At 33.2% G+C, this 25,095-nt stretch overlaps 1 protein-coding gene across 3 annotated transcripts in view; it reads left to right on the top strand.

The window, feature by feature from the left end:
* The window catches only part of LOC125060601 (phosphatidylinositol 3,4,5-trisphosphate 3-phosphatase and dual-specificity protein phosphatase PTEN), a 57,798-nt gene that overhangs the window by 2,441 nt on the left and 30,262 nt on the right, over window positions 1–25,095 (top strand). For all 3 annotated transcript variants that reach the window (XM_047665545.1, XM_047665546.1, XM_047665544.1), the window contains exon 2: window positions 16,260–16,432. In XM_047665545.1, the coding sequence (XP_047521501.1) occupies window positions 16,260–16,432 (173 nt within the window). The remainder of the gene's footprint in view (window positions 1–16,259; window positions 16,433–25,095) is intronic.

Below are 25,095 nucleotides of genomic sequence, written 5' to 3'. Positions count from 1 at the left end.
AACCTTATTTGAATAACACATAAAAATATTAATTGCAAGAGTAATAAATGAGTATTAATTTAAAATAATAGGAAGTGTGTTTCGCGAACAAATGCAGTGACAAATTATCAGCACACGCGGCGGTCAGTCACCCTTTGCTCAAATGGGATTTATAAGTTATCATATTGATAATGATAATTATTTAATAAGGAAATACCATTTTTGTTTATACGCAGCATATGAGTCGATAGAGACATTTGAAACTGTACACTCAGCGTTGCCATGCTGTCTGAAAGCGTATAATAAATAGGTCGCATCGTCAGTGTTTTAATGTGCATTGTAATGAGAAATAGATTTGAAATTATATCGTATGATTCTAGGCAGTTTTAATGGAAACGTACGATATTAAGGCTAAGTTACATTTGTGTACAAAATTTACATTTAATATAACGGGTTCTCTTTTTTATTAAGATTTATTTAGAGAGTTCTATAAAATGTTGAGTTCAAGATAATAGCGTACCAATTCTTAAAAGAGCAGTGTTGGCCTAGTGCTAGTGCTTGAGCGTGCGACTCTCATCTCTGAGGTCGTAGGTTCGATCCCCGGCTTTCTTTCTATGTGCGCATTTAAAACTCGAACGGTGAAGGAAAACATCGTGAGGAAACCGGCTTGCCTTAGATCCAAAAACTCGACGAAGTGCGTCAGGCACAGTAGGCTAATCACCTACTTGTCTATTAAATTAACAAATGATCATGAAACAGATACAGAAATCTGAGGCCCAAACCTAAAAAGGATTGATTTTTTCGAAAAATGAAACTCGTAACTCGACGCATTTCCATAAACAATTTTCCACAGTAGTTTAACAAATTTAACCTTCGTTTCAACTTTTTCTAACTTAATGCTTAACTGGTATAATTTAGTTATAGGATTACAACTCACGCTTGGCCGACTCCGATAATCCGAATGAATTTTTAATCGGCTAACCTTTTACGATACTAGTTATGTCTGTATATATATATATATATATATATATCTACTAGCTGTTCCCTGCCACGCATTGCTGTGGCACATTGTGATTGAATGGTTGAGAAATGAGAAACAAAACGAAGAAAACATTTCATATAAGTTTAATTTCGCAATACTTGGGGAAAAAAATAGATAAAAACAATCCTTGATGCGGATTATATATCTTGCTAAAATTTCAGATCGATCGGTGCAGAACTTGTCGAGTTTTTGAAGCGTACACAAACTAACATAACATTTTTATACATATATATATATATATATTTATTGATATGGTGACCATGCGTTTATGGCAGGTACTTGTCTCTGCCCATAACTCGACATCATTGTCTAGTTGCTAAGGTCAATACATTAGAAGGGCCGCGATTCATTAAATCATTTCTGCTATCGGTGTCCTGCAGTATTTTTACCTGTTATAATTATTTGTAGGGTAATGATTCTCGAAACTTGGCTATTATATACTTTAAGCCATCAAACAAGTAGATGAAATAAGAGGTTAGACAAACACTCTTCAGGTGTATTATATTAGTATAGATAATATTTTAAAGACTTAAAAACCGCGTCTGATACATGTCGAGATGAATAATGTTTTATAGAAAAATGGTTTTACCGTATCATATCAAACGATTATCCCACTAAGCTATTATGATATTTTAGACATAGCAAACGCAATTTTAATTCAATTTCAAATACAATTTTGCCTTCATATTAAGCTAGCAAACATAAATGTTCCTTATTATTTTCACAATATGTCGTTAATATATAGAAAATATATGTCATAAGCGCTTTCTATATAACTAACTACCAATCGTTGTAATTACAAATGGTACTTTTTAGAACACGAGCGTTAATTGCCTCAAGTAATCTGTACTACGAGAGTAATAAACCAATTAAATATCAATTAAAAACGTATTATACTGTATCGTAAATTAAAAGTTAATTTCATGTTTAACTTTTATTAGGGCTAAAGTTTTAAATACATCTCGTGAGTAATATTCCGATTATTAAAAATCAGTTAAAGCTTTTTGTACTACTGTTAAATCTACTTGTGTTCGATTTTTGAATTTATCTAGACGATTTTTGTATTATTAGGTTTCTATTCGATTTTCAAATGATACCTCGCTTTTTACTCAATTCCTAAGTTCTATTTTATTTTCATTTTAAACTAATGTTTCCTTGAATTCGTTCGAAGACACCGGTCATATACTTTTGTAGCACTATACAAATATCTAGTGGAGCGATAGAGCCTTAAGGGGAAGAGGTCAGTTTGACTAGTAGAACAACTTTCTCTTAGGAATATAGCTCGAAATACGACTCGCGTGAAAAATGCTGATGCACGTTTGATTCTTTTGCTTTCTAAAAAATTAAAACTTGCGCTGTTACGTACAATTTTAAAGCATTTATCACTCTGTAACTGAGACTGTATTAAATGGTTAGGCCGATTTTGATGAAATGTATGACAGTAGTTCTGTAATTTTTTAGTTTTTGTTAATGATAAGTATCTTTAACTGGGCACTTTCTTCTATATTGATTGTTCAAAATACATTTGAATCTCCACTTGTTGTTACTCAACTAAGTTGCACAATCTGCGTCATTGAGCTTTTAATAAGGTCAAGCTTACACTCGTAAGTACTTTAGGTATTTGATTTATATACTAGGTTATAATAAATCATTGTGGCCAGTATGTATGTATGTATGTGTGTAATCAAAGTGAGCAGTATTGGCCTAGTGGCTTCAGCGACTCTCATACCTGAGGTCGTAGGTTCGATCCCCGACTGTGCACCAATGGACTTTCTTTCTATGTGCGCATTTAACAATTGCTCGAACGGTGAAGGAAAACATCGTGAGGAAATCGACATGTCAGACCCAAAAAGTCGACGGCGTGTGTCAGACACTGGAGGTTGATCACCTACTTGCCTTTTAGATTTAATAATGATCATGAATCAGGTTCAGAAATCTGAGGCCAAGACCTAAAGAGGTTAAAGCGCCACTGATTTATTTTTTTATAATAAATCATTAATTATAATAAATTATTTCGTCTTACATGGTTAATAAAATTCGAAACCTTGCCGAAAGGGACTCCTTTTTAATAATATATTTTAGTTATTACATTATATTTTTAAAGGTTTTTTTTTAAGTTCTATACTTGTAATAGCTAGAATAAATTGTTTAACTATATATATATATATATATATATATTAAAATGTTGTGTTGGTTTGTGTAAGCTTCAAAAACTCAAAAGTTCTGCACCGATCAAGCTGATTTTAGCATGATATATAATACGCATCAAGGATTGTTTTTATCTATTTTTTTTCCACAAGTATTTAAAAATTAAACTTATGTGAAATGTATTCTTTGTTTTGTTTCTCATTTCTCAACTATTCAATCACAATGTGCCACAGCGAAGCGTGGCAGTGAACAGCTAGTTTATAATAAATAAATATACTATTAGCAATTATGTGTCGAAAGTGATGTCAAAAAATTGAAGCAAAATTCAGCACTTGTCCATTTTCGTCAGTCATAACTCGAATACTTCACATGCAGAGAAATTGGACGTACTTCAATTTTATGTCACCAACAATAAATTGTATGTGATTTATTTCTGTAATGATTTTTTCTTTAGTGTCAATTTACACTCGACGTGTGTGGCAAATCGCCACTTGCCCTTGCGTCATGCGCGTCCTTGTCTATTACGAAGGTGTGGCGAGGTCTCCATGGTAACCAGGCTTGGACCAGTGACCTCAGGTCTTGTCAGTGTCATACGATTTATTCATTTTACTTCAAGTTTTAAGATAAGGGCGAGCATTGGTTTTGGAGCAGGTCTGGTAGCCACGGAAACCTTGCAACACGACACCCTTAAAAAAAATTATTCATATAGGTAACAAAATGTACACTTATGAACATCGAAAAATAAATATATATGAAATGCTTCTAATTTTACATTTACTGCCAGTTCTCAAATCAAGGGCGTAGAACGGAAGAGGCACTGGCAATAAACTCTCCGCAACTATTTTAATCGACAAGTTTTTTGTTTTACACAACGTTTGTAAGGAGCTGCAACCATTGCACCATGTTCCACATGGCATCTTAAGTATTTTAAAATAAATTAAAAACAAAGATTTGTCTTCTATCAGGGGAAGGCATGGTGAAATAGGAGCACGCACTTACATTCTCGTGGGAACAACAAGCAAATACAGTCGAAATAACTAACATCACCGTATACACGAATTCAAGTACGACCAGTCACCACAAGTAGCACCCGTTCACGAGTATTGATCCTCAGAACCAAGTGATTTACCCACCACCTCGGGTACACGAACCCAATCAAACTTTACTTACTGATTAAACATGCGAAACCAGTTATTAAACCCCAAAGCTCTTTTTACACGCTTTATATTAGCTTTATCTGTATGTATGTATGTAACCGACTCCTTCGGACTCGATTTTGACCCACTTTAAACGGACAGATTTTATTCAAATTTTGCGCACCTGTCAAAGATCGATGACAATGCAATAATCCGAAGAAAAAAAATTAACTAAAAAAAAAAAATAGTTAAAAAACACGCTTTTAAAGCACATCAAACTAAAAAGTGAAAAATAATTCCTACTTTAGGCTGAAAGCGTGTTTTTTAGTTTTTTTAAACTATTATTTATTTACTAATAAAATTTTATCGTGGGCCTCTCAATGAACCAGTGTGAATGAGAACCCTCATGGTATTTGAGGTTGCTGCTATCCTTAAAGTTATGTTGACAACACTGACGTCACTATAGTTCGACATTTTTGATACTGAATATGAAAATGTATATATTTGTGATTAAAAGAAATGATTTATATTAGTTACCATAACTGCCACGCCGGTTCTCTTTCCAGAGATTCTAACCCTCAAAGAAGAGACTTAGTTTGACTCCCGTTTGTCATTGGATTTTGATATAAGTTTGTCAAAATTGACAACATTAAAAAAACAAGAAGGTTGACATTTGACATCGGTCATCTTGTTTAGTAAACACATTATTTTTTTAGATTTGTAACTAAAAATACTATTTACAGTTAAGAGACGGTTATAGGTAGGAAACTCGAAGCATTAGTATGGACCTCTTGTTAGTTTAATAAGTCGATTTGTATGCATAGTGCGTTCGTTAATATTAGATCGTAAATTTTGGACATATTTTAGCTACTTTATTACGCGTTTTGACAGCGCGACCCAGTTTCCGCGTAGGCGCATGTAGTTATAATTGTTAGAACGGTTTTAATTTGAATAAACTTAGCGATATTTTTAAATTTACAATTGCTAGCAGATGTGGTTTGGTGAATGTATTATTAAAGGCCGGCAACGCACTTGCGAGCCTTCTGGCATTGTGAGTGTCCATGGGCGGCGGTATCACTTAACATCAGGTGAGCCTCCTGCCCGTTTGCCTCCTATTACATAAAAAAAAACGAAGGTATTGGGTTGAGAAGTGAAGAATCTGGGGAAAATGGAAAACTAAACAACGGGTTCTCAACGAAAGGCAGCTCATATAAATATTTATTCCTCTGACAAAGAAGAGATTTCAGCTCCTACCCAACTCCGTTTATCGACTCGCCTGTTCTACCATATGCCTACAGCGAATTGTATCTTATTTCGGCCATACAATGCGCAGAGGCGATGAGAACTTGGAGAAACTGATCGTGGTTTGTAACACAGAAGGCATCACGTGGCCGTTCACCAACCAGATGAACCGAGTGAAAGACTCATCGTCCACAAAACTATACACTGTCATAAGAGAGGCGCTGACCAGAAACCGGTGGAAGCAGATTGTCCGCTCTAGATGCTTCCCTGCTGACCACGACGCTCAGATATGAGCTGCCGATTGAAGAGAGAGATATTTCAATATTATATTTGCGTAGTAGTTCAACCTGTATTGGTTTAATTCAAATAATATTGTATTATCAATGTAGATAACGGTGAATTAATGAATGTCTATTATAAGTTATTAGTTTTTGCACAAGGCTATCCGCGCAGGCTCGACGTTTTATATAATACCTATCTTGAACATGATTTCTTTTTTTTTGTATATAAACAACCTTCCTCGAGATATCTCATTTGCAGATTTTTGCGTCAGCCTTTAAAATTCCTTTGGTGCAAGTCAAAGTGATCGATATAGGTTCATTCTTAAAAAACTTATGGTCCTTCAAGGTACGTCCAATTCTTAAAAGGCCGGCAACGCACTTGCGAGCCCTTTGGTATTGAGTTGGCTTTAACCCACGGTTCTATTTCAATAACAGCTTTACGTGATATAGTCATAATGGCTTTTTTCAGTAAAATTCTCGCCTTTATAGACACAACGGTGTTTAAAAATAATGTAGTAACAGTGATTTAGTTTTTATAAACTTTTTATTATTATTGTATTCGTAGTAGGAATCTCTTTAAAGACGCATTAATAACTAAAAATAAAGAATTAATAAAAATAACTAAGGTAACAGATGTTACAATAAAAATATATAAACTAAAGAATTAAATTGCTATGATTTTGAGTTTATTAATAACTAATATTTTCTGTATATGTAAGATTTAAGTGTATTAATCGTAATCCGAAGGTTCTAACAATGAAAAATTGTTCGCTAACGAACTCGGTGCTAGAAATAAGTCATCCAACTTGAATATTTACGGCCAACGCACCTCTACTTTGCTCACGGTGAGGTGGCGTTTTTGCGTTTGTGTTAAAACAATTAAACTGGCATATATGTCCAGACAATGATTTTAAACGAGTGGCTCGAGACTGTTTTATTCAAAAAAAAAGGTCAAATATACCAGTGTATTTTTCCAGCGCTCCCTGTCTAATTCAAATTCATTTATTCATATAGGTAACACAATGTACAGTGTACACTTATGAACGTCTAAAAAGAAATATACATTAAATGCTTCTGATTTTACATTTAGAACGGAAGAGAAGAACTTGCAATAAACTCTCCGCCGTTTTTTAATCGCCAAGTTTTTTGTTTTACACGATGTTTGTAAGGAGCTGCAAACATTACACCATGTTCCACATGAAATCTTAAGTAATTAATAGTTAATTAATAATAAATTAATAATAAAATAAATGTGTTCTGTTTGCACAGAAAAAAATCCTCCCGCAAATTTTTGGCTTTCAGCTGCAGCAAGCCATGCGACTAGCATTGAAATTATTGCGAATTGAGAATTAGCTGGTTTATTACGTACGATAACGTGTATGAATGTTTTATATATTGAAATAAATATTCCTATATTTAATAGTCATTTATTGACGAGGGGAAATTTTGTTTCGTTTACCTTAGCAACGCAATCGCCTCGTTATAAGCTATTCACTAATAAGCTTATGAAATGAATTGTTTTGCCTCTAATGACATGATAAAACAGTCTATCCCCCCAGTCGATATCACATTAGACTTTCCAGAATTCTTACACCCTTTTTCCTAATATTACTATTAAAAATTGAATTGTACACTTAACTTAAATCACATCTCTAACTAGAAGGAAATTGTTAATGAAACAGTAAATTTTCAAAACGTAATGAATAACTGATATTTTAAATAATTTTCGAATAGCCCTTAACAATCAAATTGTCCCCCTAAGGGCGTGAGCCCCAAAACACTGGTCTATAGCTACTTGTGGGTTACGTATATGGGTTAAACCAGGCTGGTAATCGAACAACAGTATTTGCGATATTTGTTTTAAAATAGAGATATATTGGCAAGGCATATTTATTTCCTTAAACATATTTTTAGTGACTCTTTGGGACCCATTTTGTAAACTTGCCGGCTTGCCTTAAACCTAAAAAGTGATGACGTACTTGCCTATTAGATTGGCAAATTATGATCTTGTAACATATAGAAATTTGAGGCCTAAAGGTAGTGCCAGGTCATTTTGATTCATACATAGTTTGTTAGCGTTAATATTGAGAAATGCCTTCTCATCGCGTACTATGTTGAATAAAGCTTCGCGAACACTCAAGGTCGTGGTACTAGTGAAATGAAACTTGCATAGCAACAGTCATGATTTACATACTGTGCGAGCGAGTTCTTAATTAAACTGTTAGGGTGTGCGTACACATGGTATTACAATCATAAATGACTGGCCAGACAACAGACGTTCTACTGCATGATATTTCAAGCGATTAGGATATTAAATAATGTATGAAATGAAAGACAAATAATATGTATAATAATTTAATTATTCTTTATTTTTAAATAATATAAATTTTTCTAATAACAATTCGTTAATCAATAATGTTTGTTTAATTTTAATATTAATGCGAGTTGATGAATAATATTTTTAGTTAATTCTTATTTTTTTTAAATTTATTATTTGTGTTACAAACTATTTTAGAGTAGGAATTTAGTAAAAAGAAATAAATAAAACAGCTGAGTTAGGCAATGATGCGGACCGCTATAATTCTTAATACAGACAGACGATACAATTATTATCACAGACTACATTGACAGATACACTGACAGATATAGACTACATAATGTTAAGTGGTTGCGTTCAGTTTAACAATTTGATTTGTGAATCTAAACCTTCCAGGGCGCCACCCAAACGCATACAAAAAAAAATCATTTAAATCGGTCCAGCCGTTTAAGAGGTGTTCAGTGCCATACACACGTATAGTAGAATTATATATATAACTTGTGGACCCGACAGACGTTGTCCTGCATGATATTTCAAGCGATTAGTAAAGCAAAGTATGAAAGTACCGACTGCAGCGCCATCTGGCGGGCTGATTTGTGAATCTAAACCATTCCCAGATCCCCTTGAACACACACAAAAAATTTCATCAAAATCGGTCCAGCCGTTTAAGAGGTGTTCAGTGCCATACACACGTACAGTTGAATTATATATATAACTAGCTGACCCGGCTAACTTCGTTCCGCCTTAATAATAATATCGTTGTTACTTTAGTTAAACTTATTTTAGGATTTCATTAAGGTGATAACTTTTTTTGCAAATAGAGAAATGTTTTATTGCTTGCCATTGCAAAAGAAGAATGGCAGTTTTACACATTAGGCCTCTTCTCTCTATCGCCAATATTGCGATACTGCATGTTAAAGCACTTTCTGCTTTACAACATTTTTTGATGAGGTAACACATGTTTTCGATCAAGATTAAAGCCTGGTTATGCATCTCCTCATTTACCTCAAGTTCGGAATTTCTTGAAGTGACACGAATTCGACGTAAAATGATGCGTAGTTTTGTCAACAAATGTCACCACATGCCGTGTGCATTCGTAAAGTTAATTTATTTATTTATTGTTATTCGATAACTTATCCGATATTTTATTACTTATTCTGCTATTCGGAGTGGAGAAAAATCCACCAAAAAAGACATAACTAACATCGGTCCAGCCGATCTCGAGTTATAAGTGTTGTAACAAACACCACTTTCTTTTATATATATAGATGATGAAAAAAATTAGAATTATATTGTAATTTAGACTATATGTATGAGAGAGAATACGTGAAGTTTTGATACAATTTGTGCGTACGGTGATTTTTTAAAGATTAATTAGAAATGGTTTTCCACGTTTTTCTTTTTAATTTCTAGTATTAAGTTTTTATCAAATGACGAAGATTTAGTTCGTTGAATGACTTGATTATTAAAAGAAATATTTTTCACGATTTTATTGTATATCTCTTTTTCCGTCAATTGTCTTTTGTCTTATCCTACTCACACCGTCATATACACCAAAAAAAAAACAAGTTTTTAATACATATGGTTTAATGTGTCTATATAAGGAGAGACTCCTTAAAATACAATTTTAAAATACTACCTAAAACAAATTTTCCATAAATAAACATCAGCCAAATTGGCTTGACTTTTTAAATGTTGAACTGGTTTATATTAAATATGATATAGCTGATAAATGATCATTTTTAACTAGTGTGTAAGAAGCCTTAAGAATCATACAATCAACGAATTGAGGCTTATCTCAGTTTAATTGAAATCATGGTTATAAATTAGTTGGTAATAGAAATCACCTTCAGAACTAAAATAACCCCTCTGGGCGTCCAACATTCGGTGGTGGACGCACAGGCTGCCCTTCGTATTGTGGGGGGCAAATCTGCGCTGAAAAACTGAAAAAAAAAGTGTATGAATTAAAAGGCCGGCAACTCACTCGCGAGCTTACTGGCATTGAGGGTTTCATGGGCGGTATCACTTCAGATGAGCCTCATGACCGTTTGCCCCCCTTTTTATAAAAAAAAACGTTTCCTTTAATATATTACGGGATGCGCCTTAGTACATAGTAGATATATCACTAGTGTAGACACTAAGATTTTATTGTTTGATATTTTTTTTACCTACCTACATTTTTCCTGATGAACAGGCTATAGAATAAAAAAAAACAATTATAAGCCCTATACGCGCTGCGGAAACTATTGACAATAGAGCAGTGATAGTTTTATAGAAGATATCATTATCTACATCTGCGATACTATAACTTATATATTTAGGAAAATAAATATCCAGCCATGTCTATATTAGATTAGACATAACTTTAGATTTATGGTAGACATTTAGAACTGGTTTATATATATTAATTAAATGTGTATGTGAATTTAAATTTTTATGAATTTAATTTAGTCATAGTTTTTCTTTCTTTATTGTTTGTGAACACGGTATTTTGCCATCAGTGTTGCCACGTTCGGAGTTATTAGCGCTTTTGGGTATTAAATGGCGGAGGGCGATGCATTGTAGGTGGATGGTAGGCAAGAGAGTTTTCTATACTAATATTTTAAGGTTTGATTTTTCATTTGTTTGAAAATTCTTTCACCGTTGGCAAGCTACACTATTCCCGAGTGACATAGGCTGTTTCATTTTTAAAAAAAATAGGGATGCTTACTAAAACTTGAATAATCTCTAACCCAAGGTGTGAAAAAATAAACAAAAAACTTCCTTCAATCGTCTGCGCTGCGAAAACTATTAATGATAGAACATTTAGTAGTAGATAGTTACGTCACAATAAGCGTTCTTTTATTAATTTTTTTTTATTAAAATACCACCGCTAGAAAAGGCTCTTTATTCGTACCTAGGTATTGATCCTTATCAAAATAATTACCAACGTTTTACATAAGCTACAATTTAATGGCATAACCACCAAAAAAGCATGGTGGATTGGTGTTCTCCTGCCTTTTCTCTTGAGTAGTTTACTGCTATGCAATATAACAAAAATCTTGGCCACAGCAACGCTTGGCCGAGTCTACTAGTCTTAAATATAATTAAACTGGTAATATTAAAATTATTATATGATTAGATCTGATTTTATCCAAATTGGTGAAATATGTCCGTCGTAACTCCAGTGTAATTTTAAAATGAGGCCAAACCTTATTAACTATGCTTTGGGACACTACGTCAAATTTAATTAGTTTTTGACAGGCGGAATTTTGACAGAACCAGTAGGTTTCGAAGCGCTTCTCTTCACATTAGATCAAAGTTCCCGAATAATTTAAAAGTAAAATGAAAAGTGCAACTATGTGGGATTATCTCTCATGAGACCTTATGTTTCTCGCATACTTTGGCACGAATACATTTTAATATTTTAACCAAATTTAAACATCTAAAATTAATGCACTTTTCGTCCCTTGCCAAGTTGCCAACTGTGCTGTTTCGGCGTCTCCTGATTTACATTACATTTAACTTTTAAAGGTATTATATTAAAATACAATTTAAAGGAACAAATTCACGAGATTATGTAATTTTATATTGGTCTTATATGAGCTATGTAGCAATGTTAGCAGTTAGCACAGTAGAAGCGTGTGGTCGTGTGTTAGAAAGTCGGTATTATTTTTTTTTTCTTAAATGAATTTCTAATGTCCCCGACTGTTATGGTTGTATATGTTAAGACATTTCCTAATCTTCTAAATTAATAAAATGTCATTGCTTGTGGCGGCGTCCATGCGGGTTGTCTCTCTCCCTAAAATATGGCGAGGGGGCCGATCGCTGACGGTCATACTCGTGAAATGGTGCTACTCGTGGTGAGTGGTCGGACTTGAATTCGTGTATGCGGTGATGTTAGTTATTTCGACTATGTATTTGCGTGTTGTTCCCTCGAGAATGTAAGTGCGTGCTCCTATTTCTCCATTCCTCCTGTTGATAGAGGACTAATCTTTGTTTTTAATTTATTTTATTATTAGTAATTACTTATGATTTCATGTGGAAAATGAATGGTTGCTTCTCCTTACAAACGTTGTGTATAACAAACGATTATAAAGAATGGCGGAGAGTTTATTGCCAGTTCTTCTTTTCCGTTCTACGCCCTTGATTTGAGAACTAAATATATATGTATATTTACTTTTTTTGACGTTCATTAGACGTGTACAGGTAACACCTATATAAATAAATGATTTTGACTAGAATTGTTTTAGAATTTTGAATAGATATTTGTATATGTACTATATTCCGCTGTGTCCAGTCTCAATACTGATAAGCCGCCCAGAAACCATTGAGTAACTGTAAACAAAATTAAGATGAAATTGAAGATCTGCCATCACATTTTTTGTTATCAGATTTCGCTTCGCACGTGTATAATTTATGCAAAAAATATAAATTATTTAATAAGTAATTATAACAAATTAAGAATTTATATGCTAAATTTTTATGTAGAAACATATAATAGCGTTATTATTAATTTACAAATGCCTTCCGCGAGTGACTCATTGCAGTGTCATGTGATTGTAGCTTTCAATGGGAAGCTTCCATCTTTGCTTTTCAAGTTCAAGTAGTAATTCTTTAACGGCAAGCAGTTCCCCTGGTTGTGGCGTAGGTGAAACTCAAAATGGAAGGTTCTATTGACATTAACTTGAGTTACTAGTTTGGGCAGTAGAGCGGACGAGCATGGCAAAAAACTCTCCGCCTCTCTTTTATATATATAGTTTTTGTTTACAAGGAAATTGTATTCAAGTGCAACGATACGATAGAAATAATAAAGATATATTAACTTTGAAATGGATTTTTCAATTCGTCTTAAATATTAGTACAGAATTTAAGTACAGTTATCCACCCTATAACGCGGTACCCCTATAACACGTTATTCGTCTCCCATATTACGCGCATATTCTCAAGTTATATTTATGTAGTGTGACATTTATAATGATTTGTTAAGTCAATTCTGTTAGAAAATTAAACGAAATTTAATTTTATTAAATTTTTGTTCCTAGTTTTTGTATAAAGAAACGGTTTTATGAGAATACTCATACAACGCGATTTCCTGTAACGCGGTCCGGGTTATAGGAAGGATTACTGTACAGCTGTGTTAACTTATAGTGAAGATTGTTGTGAAAAATTGGGTCAAATGTTAAATGAATCAGACGGTGACTGATCGGAAACTGAAATTAATAATTATACAGTTAATGTAATTTAAAACTGCAAGTCTTTAGATTAATGTTTAATTTTGGTTGGTAGGTAAGTTTGTTTGGGCATGGGACATATATGTGAGTCTGCGATACTTTTTTTTTTAAATTTCTACGTGAAGGCCATTTAACTCCAATTATATTCGTCAATTTATTTTCATGCCATTTGTGGATATAATATTAATTGTAATGAATACATATTTAATTTAATATAATTTTATTACATGTATAATAATGGCAGTCAATTATATTGTTATTTTTTTTCTTTTGATATTTATTTGAAGTCGGTTTCATTATAAAAAAATTGTTTGCCTATGTTAAAGTAAATTTATAGTTTGCGGTTTTTAAAATAGATTTCACTATAAAGCAATAAAGACGTTATTTACGTGATTTGAATATAAAATACCAATGCACAAAAACTTTGCAAAACTTGCAAGCGTTTGTACGCGGCAGTATTATAAAACGCGGATTATAGATACAGTGTTGCTATGGTTACGAGGTTATTCTTATAATGTGTGAATTTATATCTGTTTTTCCTTTTAATCGTGACGAGGTCTTGGTTGGAAAAACTTAATTATAATCCTCGTATTAATTAAGAATGCATTTTTATTTTAAATTTTAATAGGTTTCTTTTAATGTGTCTAGGCGAAAAGATTAAGCCTTATAAATATTTTAATAGACAATTGTAAGTTTAAAGTCCATGAAACGCCCCTCCGTGTACAGTAGTCTACACTAAAATTACAGAGGAATGATTGACTGTTTGTTTGCTAGTAGGCTGAAAACTACTGAACTGATTTGAAAAAAATATTTATAAGTAATCTTACAGCTACATATCCATATTATAAAACAAAACAAAATATATGAAACTAAAAACATAAGTATTATTAAATTATAAACATTAACAATCAAAAGAAAGAAAATTAAATTAAACCCTCAACAAAGGACAATGAGTACCTACTTATGATTTAAAAAAAAAACTTAATAGTCAGTCTTCCCGCTTCAAAATATCAACATCTTCATATATTAGTGTCATAGTTAGCTAAAACCCGACACATTGGCGAATTACGCAGATAATTCTATCACACTTATATGTAAATATACATCCTTGAACATAGGCTATAGAATAATAATAATTAAGCCTCATTTGGTCCTTCATATAATAATAATACACACGTCTTTGACTTATTAGGGAGGCCTCAATCTGATCTCTATGTAATGGGTGGCGCAAAAGTACTGGCACTAAAGAAAATTTGTTTATTTTTTTTATATGACATTTCCTGTCATTCTGTTGTTGAAAATTGTGTAGTGAACATATGTAAAATACACTGAAAATAAATATGGACCGTTTTACTCCCCAAGAACGTGGAATAATCGTGTCAATGTTCTTACGGAATAATTCACGGACGGGAACATCTAAAGTCTTTCCTGCAGGGTCCGTCTGGAAATGCCCAATTGCGTGGCACTGTCATATAAAAAAATATAAAAAAAAAATCTTTAGTGCCAGTACTTTTGCGCCACCCAGTATAATAGCTAAAAAAAGTACTAACATAAAATACTTATTACTGCTATAGACTGTTCTAGTTGTCCTAGAGTTGTGAATTTTTGTGAAGAGCGAGGCGAACGAGATTAATACAAGTTATCAATGAGTTATACTCATTACGAAACCTTGAAATACTGTGCAATTGTATAATTATTATATTGTAAATATGACAGCTTAACGATGTAATTTGAACGTATTGAATTATAAAATGCGACACACTGTCGGACAGAGAGGTGAGCAAGAAAGTTGGCAGAGCTGAGAGATAAATTTTATATAGTATACTGTAAATGATTATAAACAATAATTTAGTACACAAATATACAGTATTTACAATTTTCTTAACCTACATAGTAAAAAAAAGTAAAAAAAATTAAAGAAAAAACTTTTTAGCCGGATTAAAGTTATGCATTATTATAAATTTACAATTATTTAACATAATTTCAAATTTCACCGACGTTTCGCGTGCTTTACAGCGTGCGTGGTCACGGTAAAAGGTGTTGGATGTCAAAAAAGTATCACAGCGGTAGAAAAAGTTGCATTATCTGTATTTATTTCCCCGGAGTTGGGATCGACTAAAAGATGGAGGGTTTTGGCAGAAATTGCTCACGGTGTCCTCTATTTTCGCGGATTGTTTATCTTGAGAGTTTAATTTGGATATTATTGAATCCCAGGTGTTTGTCAATTTTTAGGCCGTCTTCTTTATTGTTGCCTAAAATTGCCCCGCACGCGCTTTACCGCTGATACCGAGATACAGCTGTCACTTGATGAGTGGTCGTACTTGAATTCGTGTATGCGGTGATGTTAGTTATTTCGACTATGTATTTGCGTGTTGTTCCCACGAGAATGTAAGTGCGTGCTCCTATTTCACCATGCCTCCTGCTGATAGAGGACAAGTCTTTGTTTTTAATTTATGTTATTATTATTAATTACTTATGTCATGTGGCACATGGTGTAATGGTTGCGGCTCCTTACAAACGTAAAACTAAAAACTTGACGGTTAAAAAGAGTGGCGGAGAGTTTATTGCCAGTTCTTCTCTTCCGTTCTACGCCCTTGATTTGAGAACTGGCAGTCAATGTAAAATTAGAAGCATTTAATGTATATTTATTTTTTGACGTTCATGAGTGTACATTGTGTTACCTATATGAATAAATGATATTTGACTTTTGACTTGCGCATCGTGGCGTAAAAACAGTTCACACCTACACAACCATTGTAGACGCACACATATTTCTTCACAATAAACTGGAAGGCTCAAATACAGTTCCCACCACTCCAAGAGTTTATATATTGTATGTTTTTTTTGTATGTAAACCCTTTATTTATATGTGGACAATTTGTTTCCTATATGCACAATCAGATATAACAGACAGGCTGATAGCCATGGGTTTCCCAGCGGAAAAGTTGGAGGGCGTGTACCGGAATCACATTGATGAGGTGTACAGGTTTCTGGAGCAGATGCACAAGGATCACTACAAGATATATAACCTTTGCAGCGAGAGGAAGTACGACTCTACGAAGTTTCATGATAGGGTAAGTTGTTTTTATTTATCTGTGGCTTGTGATTTGACAGTTCTTGTTTGTGATTTGACGTTAATAAGTGTAAAAATACTGTCTTAATAATTGATGTAACTTACTGAATATTTATTTATTTATATCATCACGGTTTTTTCCCGAAGGTGTAGGCAGAGACCACGGATATACTTAACATGCCAAGTTTATAATATAATGGTGAAAAAAATTAGGAGAATTCATTTACATAATAAAATTATTTTTTTTGTTCTTAATACCTATTCCTTAATAAAATAGAATATTTGTCAAGTTAATTTAAATTTAAAGTGAATAGTAATACGGAAAAAACATACAACTATTTACGATCCAACCCTATTTCTAGATATTTCAGTGTCCGTATATAGTTGGGAATATTTTTTAAAATAATTTTTCATTTTCATAAAATTTTAATTAAGTTAGCGCTTCTACATAGCTATTAACTATTATATTACTAATGCTTATATACTCAACATTACTGTTATGTAATTAGACACTAAAATTTATGTAAAAACTTGGGTCCCAACGATAGAGCATTAATTCTAGCGGCATTTCCTTATTAAGTAAATTCATTTTGTGTGGTAGTAATTCGAATATTGCAGAAATATGTTTAATTATAAGATTTATTAAATTAATTTAGGGGTTCTGCGTAGCCTAAGACTGGTATAATAATAATAATAATATTGTTTTTTAACAAGTAGTACAGAAATCTAAAGTAAGCATATTCTGCCACACAGGCGTGCAAATTTCTCTTAAAAGAATTTTACATAGAAGTTACATACATTATGAGTCATATATTTGCAGTGATACATTCTTATATTATTTGTATTGATAAAATATAACATTATTAAAATATATTATTACGTTATCAAATTAATATTAATTATAATGTTTCACGCAAATAATCATTAATAGAATAACATTTTTTTTCCAAAAGTAATAAATTAAGTTGATTTTTAAAAACTCTAGTAGTCTGATTGTTTTTGGTATTCCAGATTAATTGTTAGCACAGCCAATTGCTTACATATAGTAGAACACTATATGCATATATACTTAACATATTGTACAATAACAATACAATTAAATACTAAAATTAATTTAAAAAGTTGGGTATTAATGATAGCGGAATTTCGTTATATAGATATCCAAAAATTAATTTTCAAGTATTACATTAATTAAGCAACGTAAAAATAAAATTCTTTGAATCTAAAACTAAAAACCTTAAAAAATATAATATAATAACTAAAATATATTATTAAAAAGAGTCCCTTCAGGCAAGGTTCCGAAGATACTGGCAGCGTTCCCTCTTTGAATTGCTAGACTAATTCTTTGTCCAAGGAAAATTAATAAATTAATTTTGTCTGGTAATTATTCGAATTTGCTGAAATTTGAGAATAATAAGATTTCTTGGGTTAAATTAACGTTAAAAATCGTGACTCTCACATCTCCGCATAGCAACCGAAATAACCTTCAGAGGTTACGTATTATTTTCCTAGACTAGAAAATTAACTAATTCACTGTTCTATATTTGTTTCGTATAAAATTGATTGTTAATAATTATGACAAACGTGAACACATTTCAATTAGTAATGGTATATTTGTGATAGTTTTAAAATAGATTTTTTAATGATGTTTGTATGGTTAGAGATTTAGAACGAAATATATCTGTTTTTATATTTATTTAAACGTTATCTATTAATTTATATATTTTTTATTGTCCTTTTTATGTTTGAGTTGGTTTTTTTTGTTCCATTCTATATGTCTAAGTGATTGTATATCTTACTGATGCCCCTGCGAACTTCGTTTCTCCTTAATGTGATTTTACTTAGCCTACCTTTTTAGTACATACCAACATGGAACATTTTGCTATGCTACCCCAGAGACTGTTCTGTTTTCCGGAATGAAAACTTTTTAGGTTTTTCACTGAATTTTTCTCTATATATATATACCTCAGAGTTCAAGTCATAAGTTTTTAATTAACAAATAAAAAATAAGGTTTGAACGTAGAGGGGTGAAAATTAAGGGTTGTATGTATTTTTGTAAAAACAAAGAAAATTGTCAACATTCGCAGACCTAACCGATATGCACACAAAATTTTGCGAAAGTCCGTCCTGCCATTTCGGAGGTGTTTAATTACAAACACCGTGACACGAGATTTTTTTATATTCGATGTAATTTTGCACTTCTTATATAATTCCTATATTAATTGTAGGAATATTTATTTATCCTGTATTTCTTACAACGAAGTGTAAATAAATAATAAAAAAGTAGATCTTTACAAAAATCGCTATTATGGAATCAAAAATCAAAGGAAATGTTTGATTTACTATTTGGATATACTTTGACCGATGTCGCGGACATAAAGTAATGTTATATAATATGTCGTGCGACACGTACATTATATTAACATTGTGAGTCATATGTTAAAATGGTAGCACGGAAACAATGGAAGATAATTGTGTCGATTTGTTTTATAAAAAATGCATTCAATGTTTTAATGGTTGACAAGCGCGGCTAAAGTAATTAGGTAATAATATATCATGTGACTCATAATGCTATGTTACACCAAAAGATATCATTGTCTAATTCATTACCTAGGACATATAAGATATAACATGCGCAGAGGCGATGAGAACTTGGAGAAACTGATCGTGGTTGGTAACACAAGGCAAAAGATCACGTGGCCGTTCACCAACCAGATGGACCGATCAAGTGAAAGACTCATCGTCTTCAAAACTGTGTGTGTGTGTGAAAGAGACGCGCTGGACCGAAACCAGTGGAGGCAGATAGTCCACTCCAGACGATTTCTTGCTGACCACGACGTTCAGACAGGAGCTGCCGATTAAAGAGAGTGACAGCTTACGTAAATTATATATGTTAACGTAAAATTGTAAATACCGTTAGATTGTAATCTATCTCGCGAGATTATAAACTGTCGAAAGATTGTGAACCTCAGCGTACTGCTTACAATTTAACGTATTATTATTCGGTAGACTGTAATCTATCGAAGTGAAACCGTCAAATTACAATCTTAAAATTGTCAACTGTCCGAAGGTTGTCCCTGATTGGTCGGCTTTATAGTATATGTCCATAGAGTTAGGTAAGCAGTTCGTTGAGGTTCACAATCTTTCGACAGTTTACAATCTCGCGAGATAGATTACAATTTAACGGTGTTTACAATTTTACGGTGACATATATATCAGAAAACAATTATACTAAAGATATAGCCGAAGATGGAATACATAATACATACAAAAAGGTTCAAACATTCGAAAAAAAAAAAATACAAATTTTTATATACATGTAATACCAAATTCGGGTGTGTTGTGATATACATGTGAGGTGTGTGCCCGTGCAGGTTTTAGCGCTATGGATATTCTTACTACTGCTTTTAAGCATATTCTGCGATAGCTTAAATGGCGTTGCATGTCTGGGCTGAAGAACAGAACCAATGGACTTCCGAATTCCGGACTCTGTCCTTTTAAAAATCTATATCTCTTTTAATGAAGACGGTGATCTGTAACTTCTGGGAAAGTGATGAAATAGTTTGATCTCTATGAAGTAGCTATTTTTTTACACGGCGCGGTGATATTTTATTTTTGTTCAGATATTTGCGAAATTTAACAAGAGCTATTCCAATTGTATTATGATTTCGAGTCTCCAATCCTAGATATAACATATATAAGATATGTACAAATTTAAAAAGTTTGGTCCCTGTGGCAGTGTACCTTTAACGCTGGCAGCATTTCCTCGCTGTATTGCGATATTTATTCGTTAAGGAAAGCACCAGCTCTGGGGAATAGATATGTTAGAATTGCACATATATTGCATCAACATATCGTCATCATATTCCTAGGATTTTATATGGATAGAGATAAGTGGTTAATTATTTTCCGCGACGTGATGAGATTCATGACTTGCAGTAATTACATGAGATTGACTGTAAATGTATGAAATTCTTATATGATGTAACTTTTGAGAATATATTTAAGGGATTGCAATAATTTTTTTGGCCATAAACACTATATTATTAGGTTCTCAGTAAACACAAGTGAATCGTAGTTAGGTTTAGTTAAAAGCCTATAAAGGGCGTTACGCACCCGCTTTTAATATTTTTTGGACATAGGTATATATATAATTTAGAGCAGTGTTGGCCTAGTGGCTTCAGCGTGCGACTCTCATCTCTGAGGTCGTAGGTTCGATCCTCGGCTGTACACCAATGGACATTTTTTCTATGTGCGCATCTAACATTCGCTCGAACGGTGAAAGAGTCGTGAGGAAACAAGCTTTCCTTAGACCCAAAAAGTCGAAGGCGTGCGTCAGGCACAGAAGGCTGATCACCAACTTGCCTACTAGATTAACAAATGATCATGAAACAGACTCAAACTGAGGTTCAGACATAAAAAAGGTTGTTTGATTGATTTATTTTTATGTGATTTTTAAGTTTAGGTATATAATATATAATAAAGTCTTGCCTCTCAGTTCATTCTATAAAATCGAGTCCTGGGTCAAATATTTTCCAAGGAGTTAATGAATTACTAAAATGAATTCAGTATATACATTGGCAATATACAGTGTAAACTCTTTATAACGAATTACAACGGATCCAGCAATTGTTTCGTTATAGAGAGGTTTTCTTTATAACGAACGACGTTACAACGAGTATACACTGTATATAATATTATTATGCTATATAAAAAGCCGACTGCGTACATAAATTATGAAATGAAAAAACTAAGTAGGTGTGCAATTGTATAATTGATTAGTATTATAAATGTTACGGGATTTAATAAATCAAGAGGCATTGCCGACATTTAAGGTCAGAATTAAAAATTAAAACTTGCCGATGGCAATTAAAGTTCTCATGTAGAATATTTGTTAACGATAATAAAGTTCTTTAAACAAATCATTTTAGCGGGTGTCGTGCGACACGTACATTATATTAACATTGTGAGTCATATGTTAAAATGGTAGCACGGAAACAATGGAAGATAATTGTGTCGATTTGTTTTATAAAAAATGCATTCAATGTTTTAATGGTTGACAAGCGCGGCTAAAGTAATTAGGTAATAATATATCATGTGACTCATAATGCTATGTTACACCAAAAGATATCATTGTCTAATTCATTACCTAGGACATATAAGATATAACATGCGCAGAGGCGATGAGAACTTGGAGAAACTGATCGTGGTTGGTAACACAAGGCAAAAGATCACGTGGCCGTTCACCAACCAGATGGACCGATCAAGTGAAAGACTCATCGTCTTCAAAACTGTGTGTGTGTGTGAAAGAGACGCGCTGGACCGAAACCAGTGGAGGCAGATAGTCCACTCCAGACGATTTCTTGCTGACCACGACGTTCAGACAGGAGCTGCCGATTAAAGAGAGTGACAGCTTACGTAAATTATATATGTTAACGTAAAATTGTAAATACCGTTAGATTGTAATCTATCTCGCGAGATTATAAACTGTCGAAAGATTGTGAACCTCAGCGTACTGCTTACAATTTAACGTATTATTATTCGGTAGACTGTAATCTATCGAAGTGAAACCGTCAAATTACAATCTTAAAATTGTCAACTGTCCGAAGGTTGTCCCTGATTGGTCGGCTTTATAGTATATGTCCATAGAGTTAGGTAAGCAGTTCGTTGAGGTTCACAATCTTTCGACAGTTTACAATCTCGCGAGATAGATTACAATTTAACGGTGTTTACAATTTTACGGTGACATATATATCAGAAAACAATTATACTAAAGATATAGCCGAAGATGGAATACATAATACATACAAAAAGGTTCAAACATTCGAAAAAAAAAAAATACAAATTTTTATATACATGTAATACCAAATTCGGGTGTGTTGTGATATACATGTGAGGTGTGTGCCCGTGCAGGTTTTAGCGCTATGGATATTCTTACTACTGCTTTTAAGCATATTCTGCGATAGCTTAAATGGCGTTGCATGTCTGGGCTGAAGAACAGAACCAATGGACTTCCGAATTCCGGACTCTGTCCTTTTAAAAATCTATATCTCTTTTAATGAAGACGGTGATCTGTAACTTCTGGGAAAGTGATGAAATAGTTTGATCTCTATGAAGTAGCTATTTTTTTACACGGCGCGGTGATATTTTATTTTTGTTCAGATATTTGCGAAATTTAACAAGAGCTATTCCAATTGTATTATGATTTCGAGTCTCCAATCCTAGATATAACATATATAAGATATGTACAAATTTAAAAAGTTTGGTCCCTGTGGCAGTGTACCTTTAACGCTGGCAGCATTTCCTCGCTGTATTGCGATATTTATTCGTTAAGGAAAGCACCAGCTCTGGGGAATAGATATGTTAGAATTGCACATATATTGCATCAACATATCGTCATCATATTCCTAGGATTTTATATGGATAGAGATAAGTGGTTAATTATTTTCCGCGACGTGATGAGATTCATGACTTGCAGTAATTACATGAGATTGACTGTAAATGTATGAAATTCTTATATGATGTAACTTTTGAGAATATATTTAAGGGATTGCAATAATTTTTTTGGCCATAAACACTATATTATTAGGTTCTCAGTAAACACAAGTGAATCGTAGTTAGGTTTAGTTAAAAGCCTATAAAGGGCGTTACGCACCCGCTTTTAATATTTTTTGGACATAGGTATATATATAATTTAGAGCAGTGTTGGCCTAGTGGCTTCAGCGTGCGACTCTCATCTCTGAGGTCGTAGGTTCGATCCTCGGCTGTACACCAATGGACATTTTTTCTATGTGCGCATCTAACATTCGCTCGAACGGTGAAAGAGTCGTGAGGAAACAAGCTTTCCTTAGACCCAAAAAGTCGAAGGCGTGCGTCAGGCACAGAAGGCTGATCACCAACTTGCCTACTAGATTAACAAATGATCATGAAACAGACTCAAACTGAGGTTCAGACATAAAAAAGGTTGTTTGATTGATTTATTTTTATGTGATTTTTAAGTTTAGGTATATAATATATAATAAAGTCTTGCCTCTCAGTTCATTCTATAAAATCGAGTCCTGGGTCAAATATTTTCCAAGGAGTTAATGAATTACTAAAATGAATTCAGTATATACATTGGCAATATACAGTGTAAACTCTTTATAACGAATTACAACGGATCCAGCAATTGTTTCGTTATAGAGAGGTTTTCTTTATAACGAACGACGTTACAACGAGTATACACTGTATATAATATTATTATGCTATATAAAAAGCCGACTGCGTACATAAATTATGAAATGAAAAAACTAAGTAGGTGTGCAATTGTATAATTGATTAGTATTATAAATGTTACGGGATTTAATAAATCAAGAGGCATTGCCGACATTTAAGGTCAGAATTAAAAATTAAAACTTGCCGATGGCAATTAAAGTTCTCATGTAGAATATTTGTTAACGATAATAAAGTTCTTTAAACAAATCATTTTAGCGGGTGATTAAAAAATCTCGTGTTATATTAACAAATATTTGGCTTGCATATCCGTTTTAGATCGTTTATAAGAAAGGACGTCCTTGCCTGATCGTATCGTTGAACCTCGTAATAACAAGTGCCGTCAAATATAAAAATAAAACTAAATTAATCAATCGCTACAACCTGTTTAGGTCTGGGCCTCAGATTTTGGAATCTGTTTCCATTTTTTCAATCTAATAGGTCAGTAGGTGATTGCTGTGCCTGACACACGCCGACTTTTTGGGTCTAAGACATGTCGGTTTCCTCACGATGTTTTCGTTCACCGTTCGAGCGAATGTTAAATGCGCACATAGAAATAAAGTCCATAGGTGCACAGCTGGGACTCGAACCTACGACCTCAGGGATGAGAGTCGCACGCTGAAGCCACTAGGCCAACACTGCTCATCAAATTACCTTGATTAAATATTTTATTCATACACCTCTCAAACCTGTGATACTCCAGATTTTATGTGTTAATTTTGGTCATTTGGTAAAGGAAACATCGTGTGAAGACTAGAACATATAATATATAATAATATGATTATAATATAATAATATGTTTGGACAATTCACACCAATTGACCTAGTCCCATGCTAAGCTGGTGAAGCTTGTGTTATGGGTACTAGACAACGGATATACATACATATTATAGATAGATAGACATATAAATACATGATTAAATAAATTAGTTACACACACCCAAGACCTAAGCACAACACCAAATGCTCATCACATCGATGTTTGTCTCAGCCGGGGATAGAAACCCGAGACCAATGGATTCGCAGTCAGGGATACTAACCAATAGACCAATGAGCCATACATATAATGCTTGTCAAAATAAGTTTTTAACATATAAGGGTATATGTTGTCTATTATTACCCTAAGATACAAAATTCGTGCGTCAGTCGCATACAAACTAAATAATAAAAACAAACAATCACAGGACTTTTGAGACGAACATTCAAAATTCCTCAACCGCTTGAACAGGCTTTCGGTCGCATCAAAACCGGTTTAGCATTTATCTACGAGTATTGTATTGTACTTGACTCTTTATAAACGTTTATTTATGGGTCATATAAGTTTTTTTGGTGAATAACGTTTATGGGAATCTATTTCACTGTGAAACTAATAATTTAGAATACTTACGACAGTTTGAAATAGGCAGCTGCAAA

The sequence above is a fragment of the Pieris napi genome, chromosome 22 (genome assembly GCF_905475465.1).
Source record: "Pieris napi chromosome 22, ilPieNapi1.2, whole genome shotgun sequence".
Lineage (NCBI taxonomy): Eukaryota > Metazoa > Arthropoda > Insecta > Lepidoptera > Pieridae > Pieris > Pieris napi.
The sequence above is the reverse complement of the archived record's forward strand: the minus strand, read 5'-3'. Positions and strand labels throughout refer to the sequence as shown.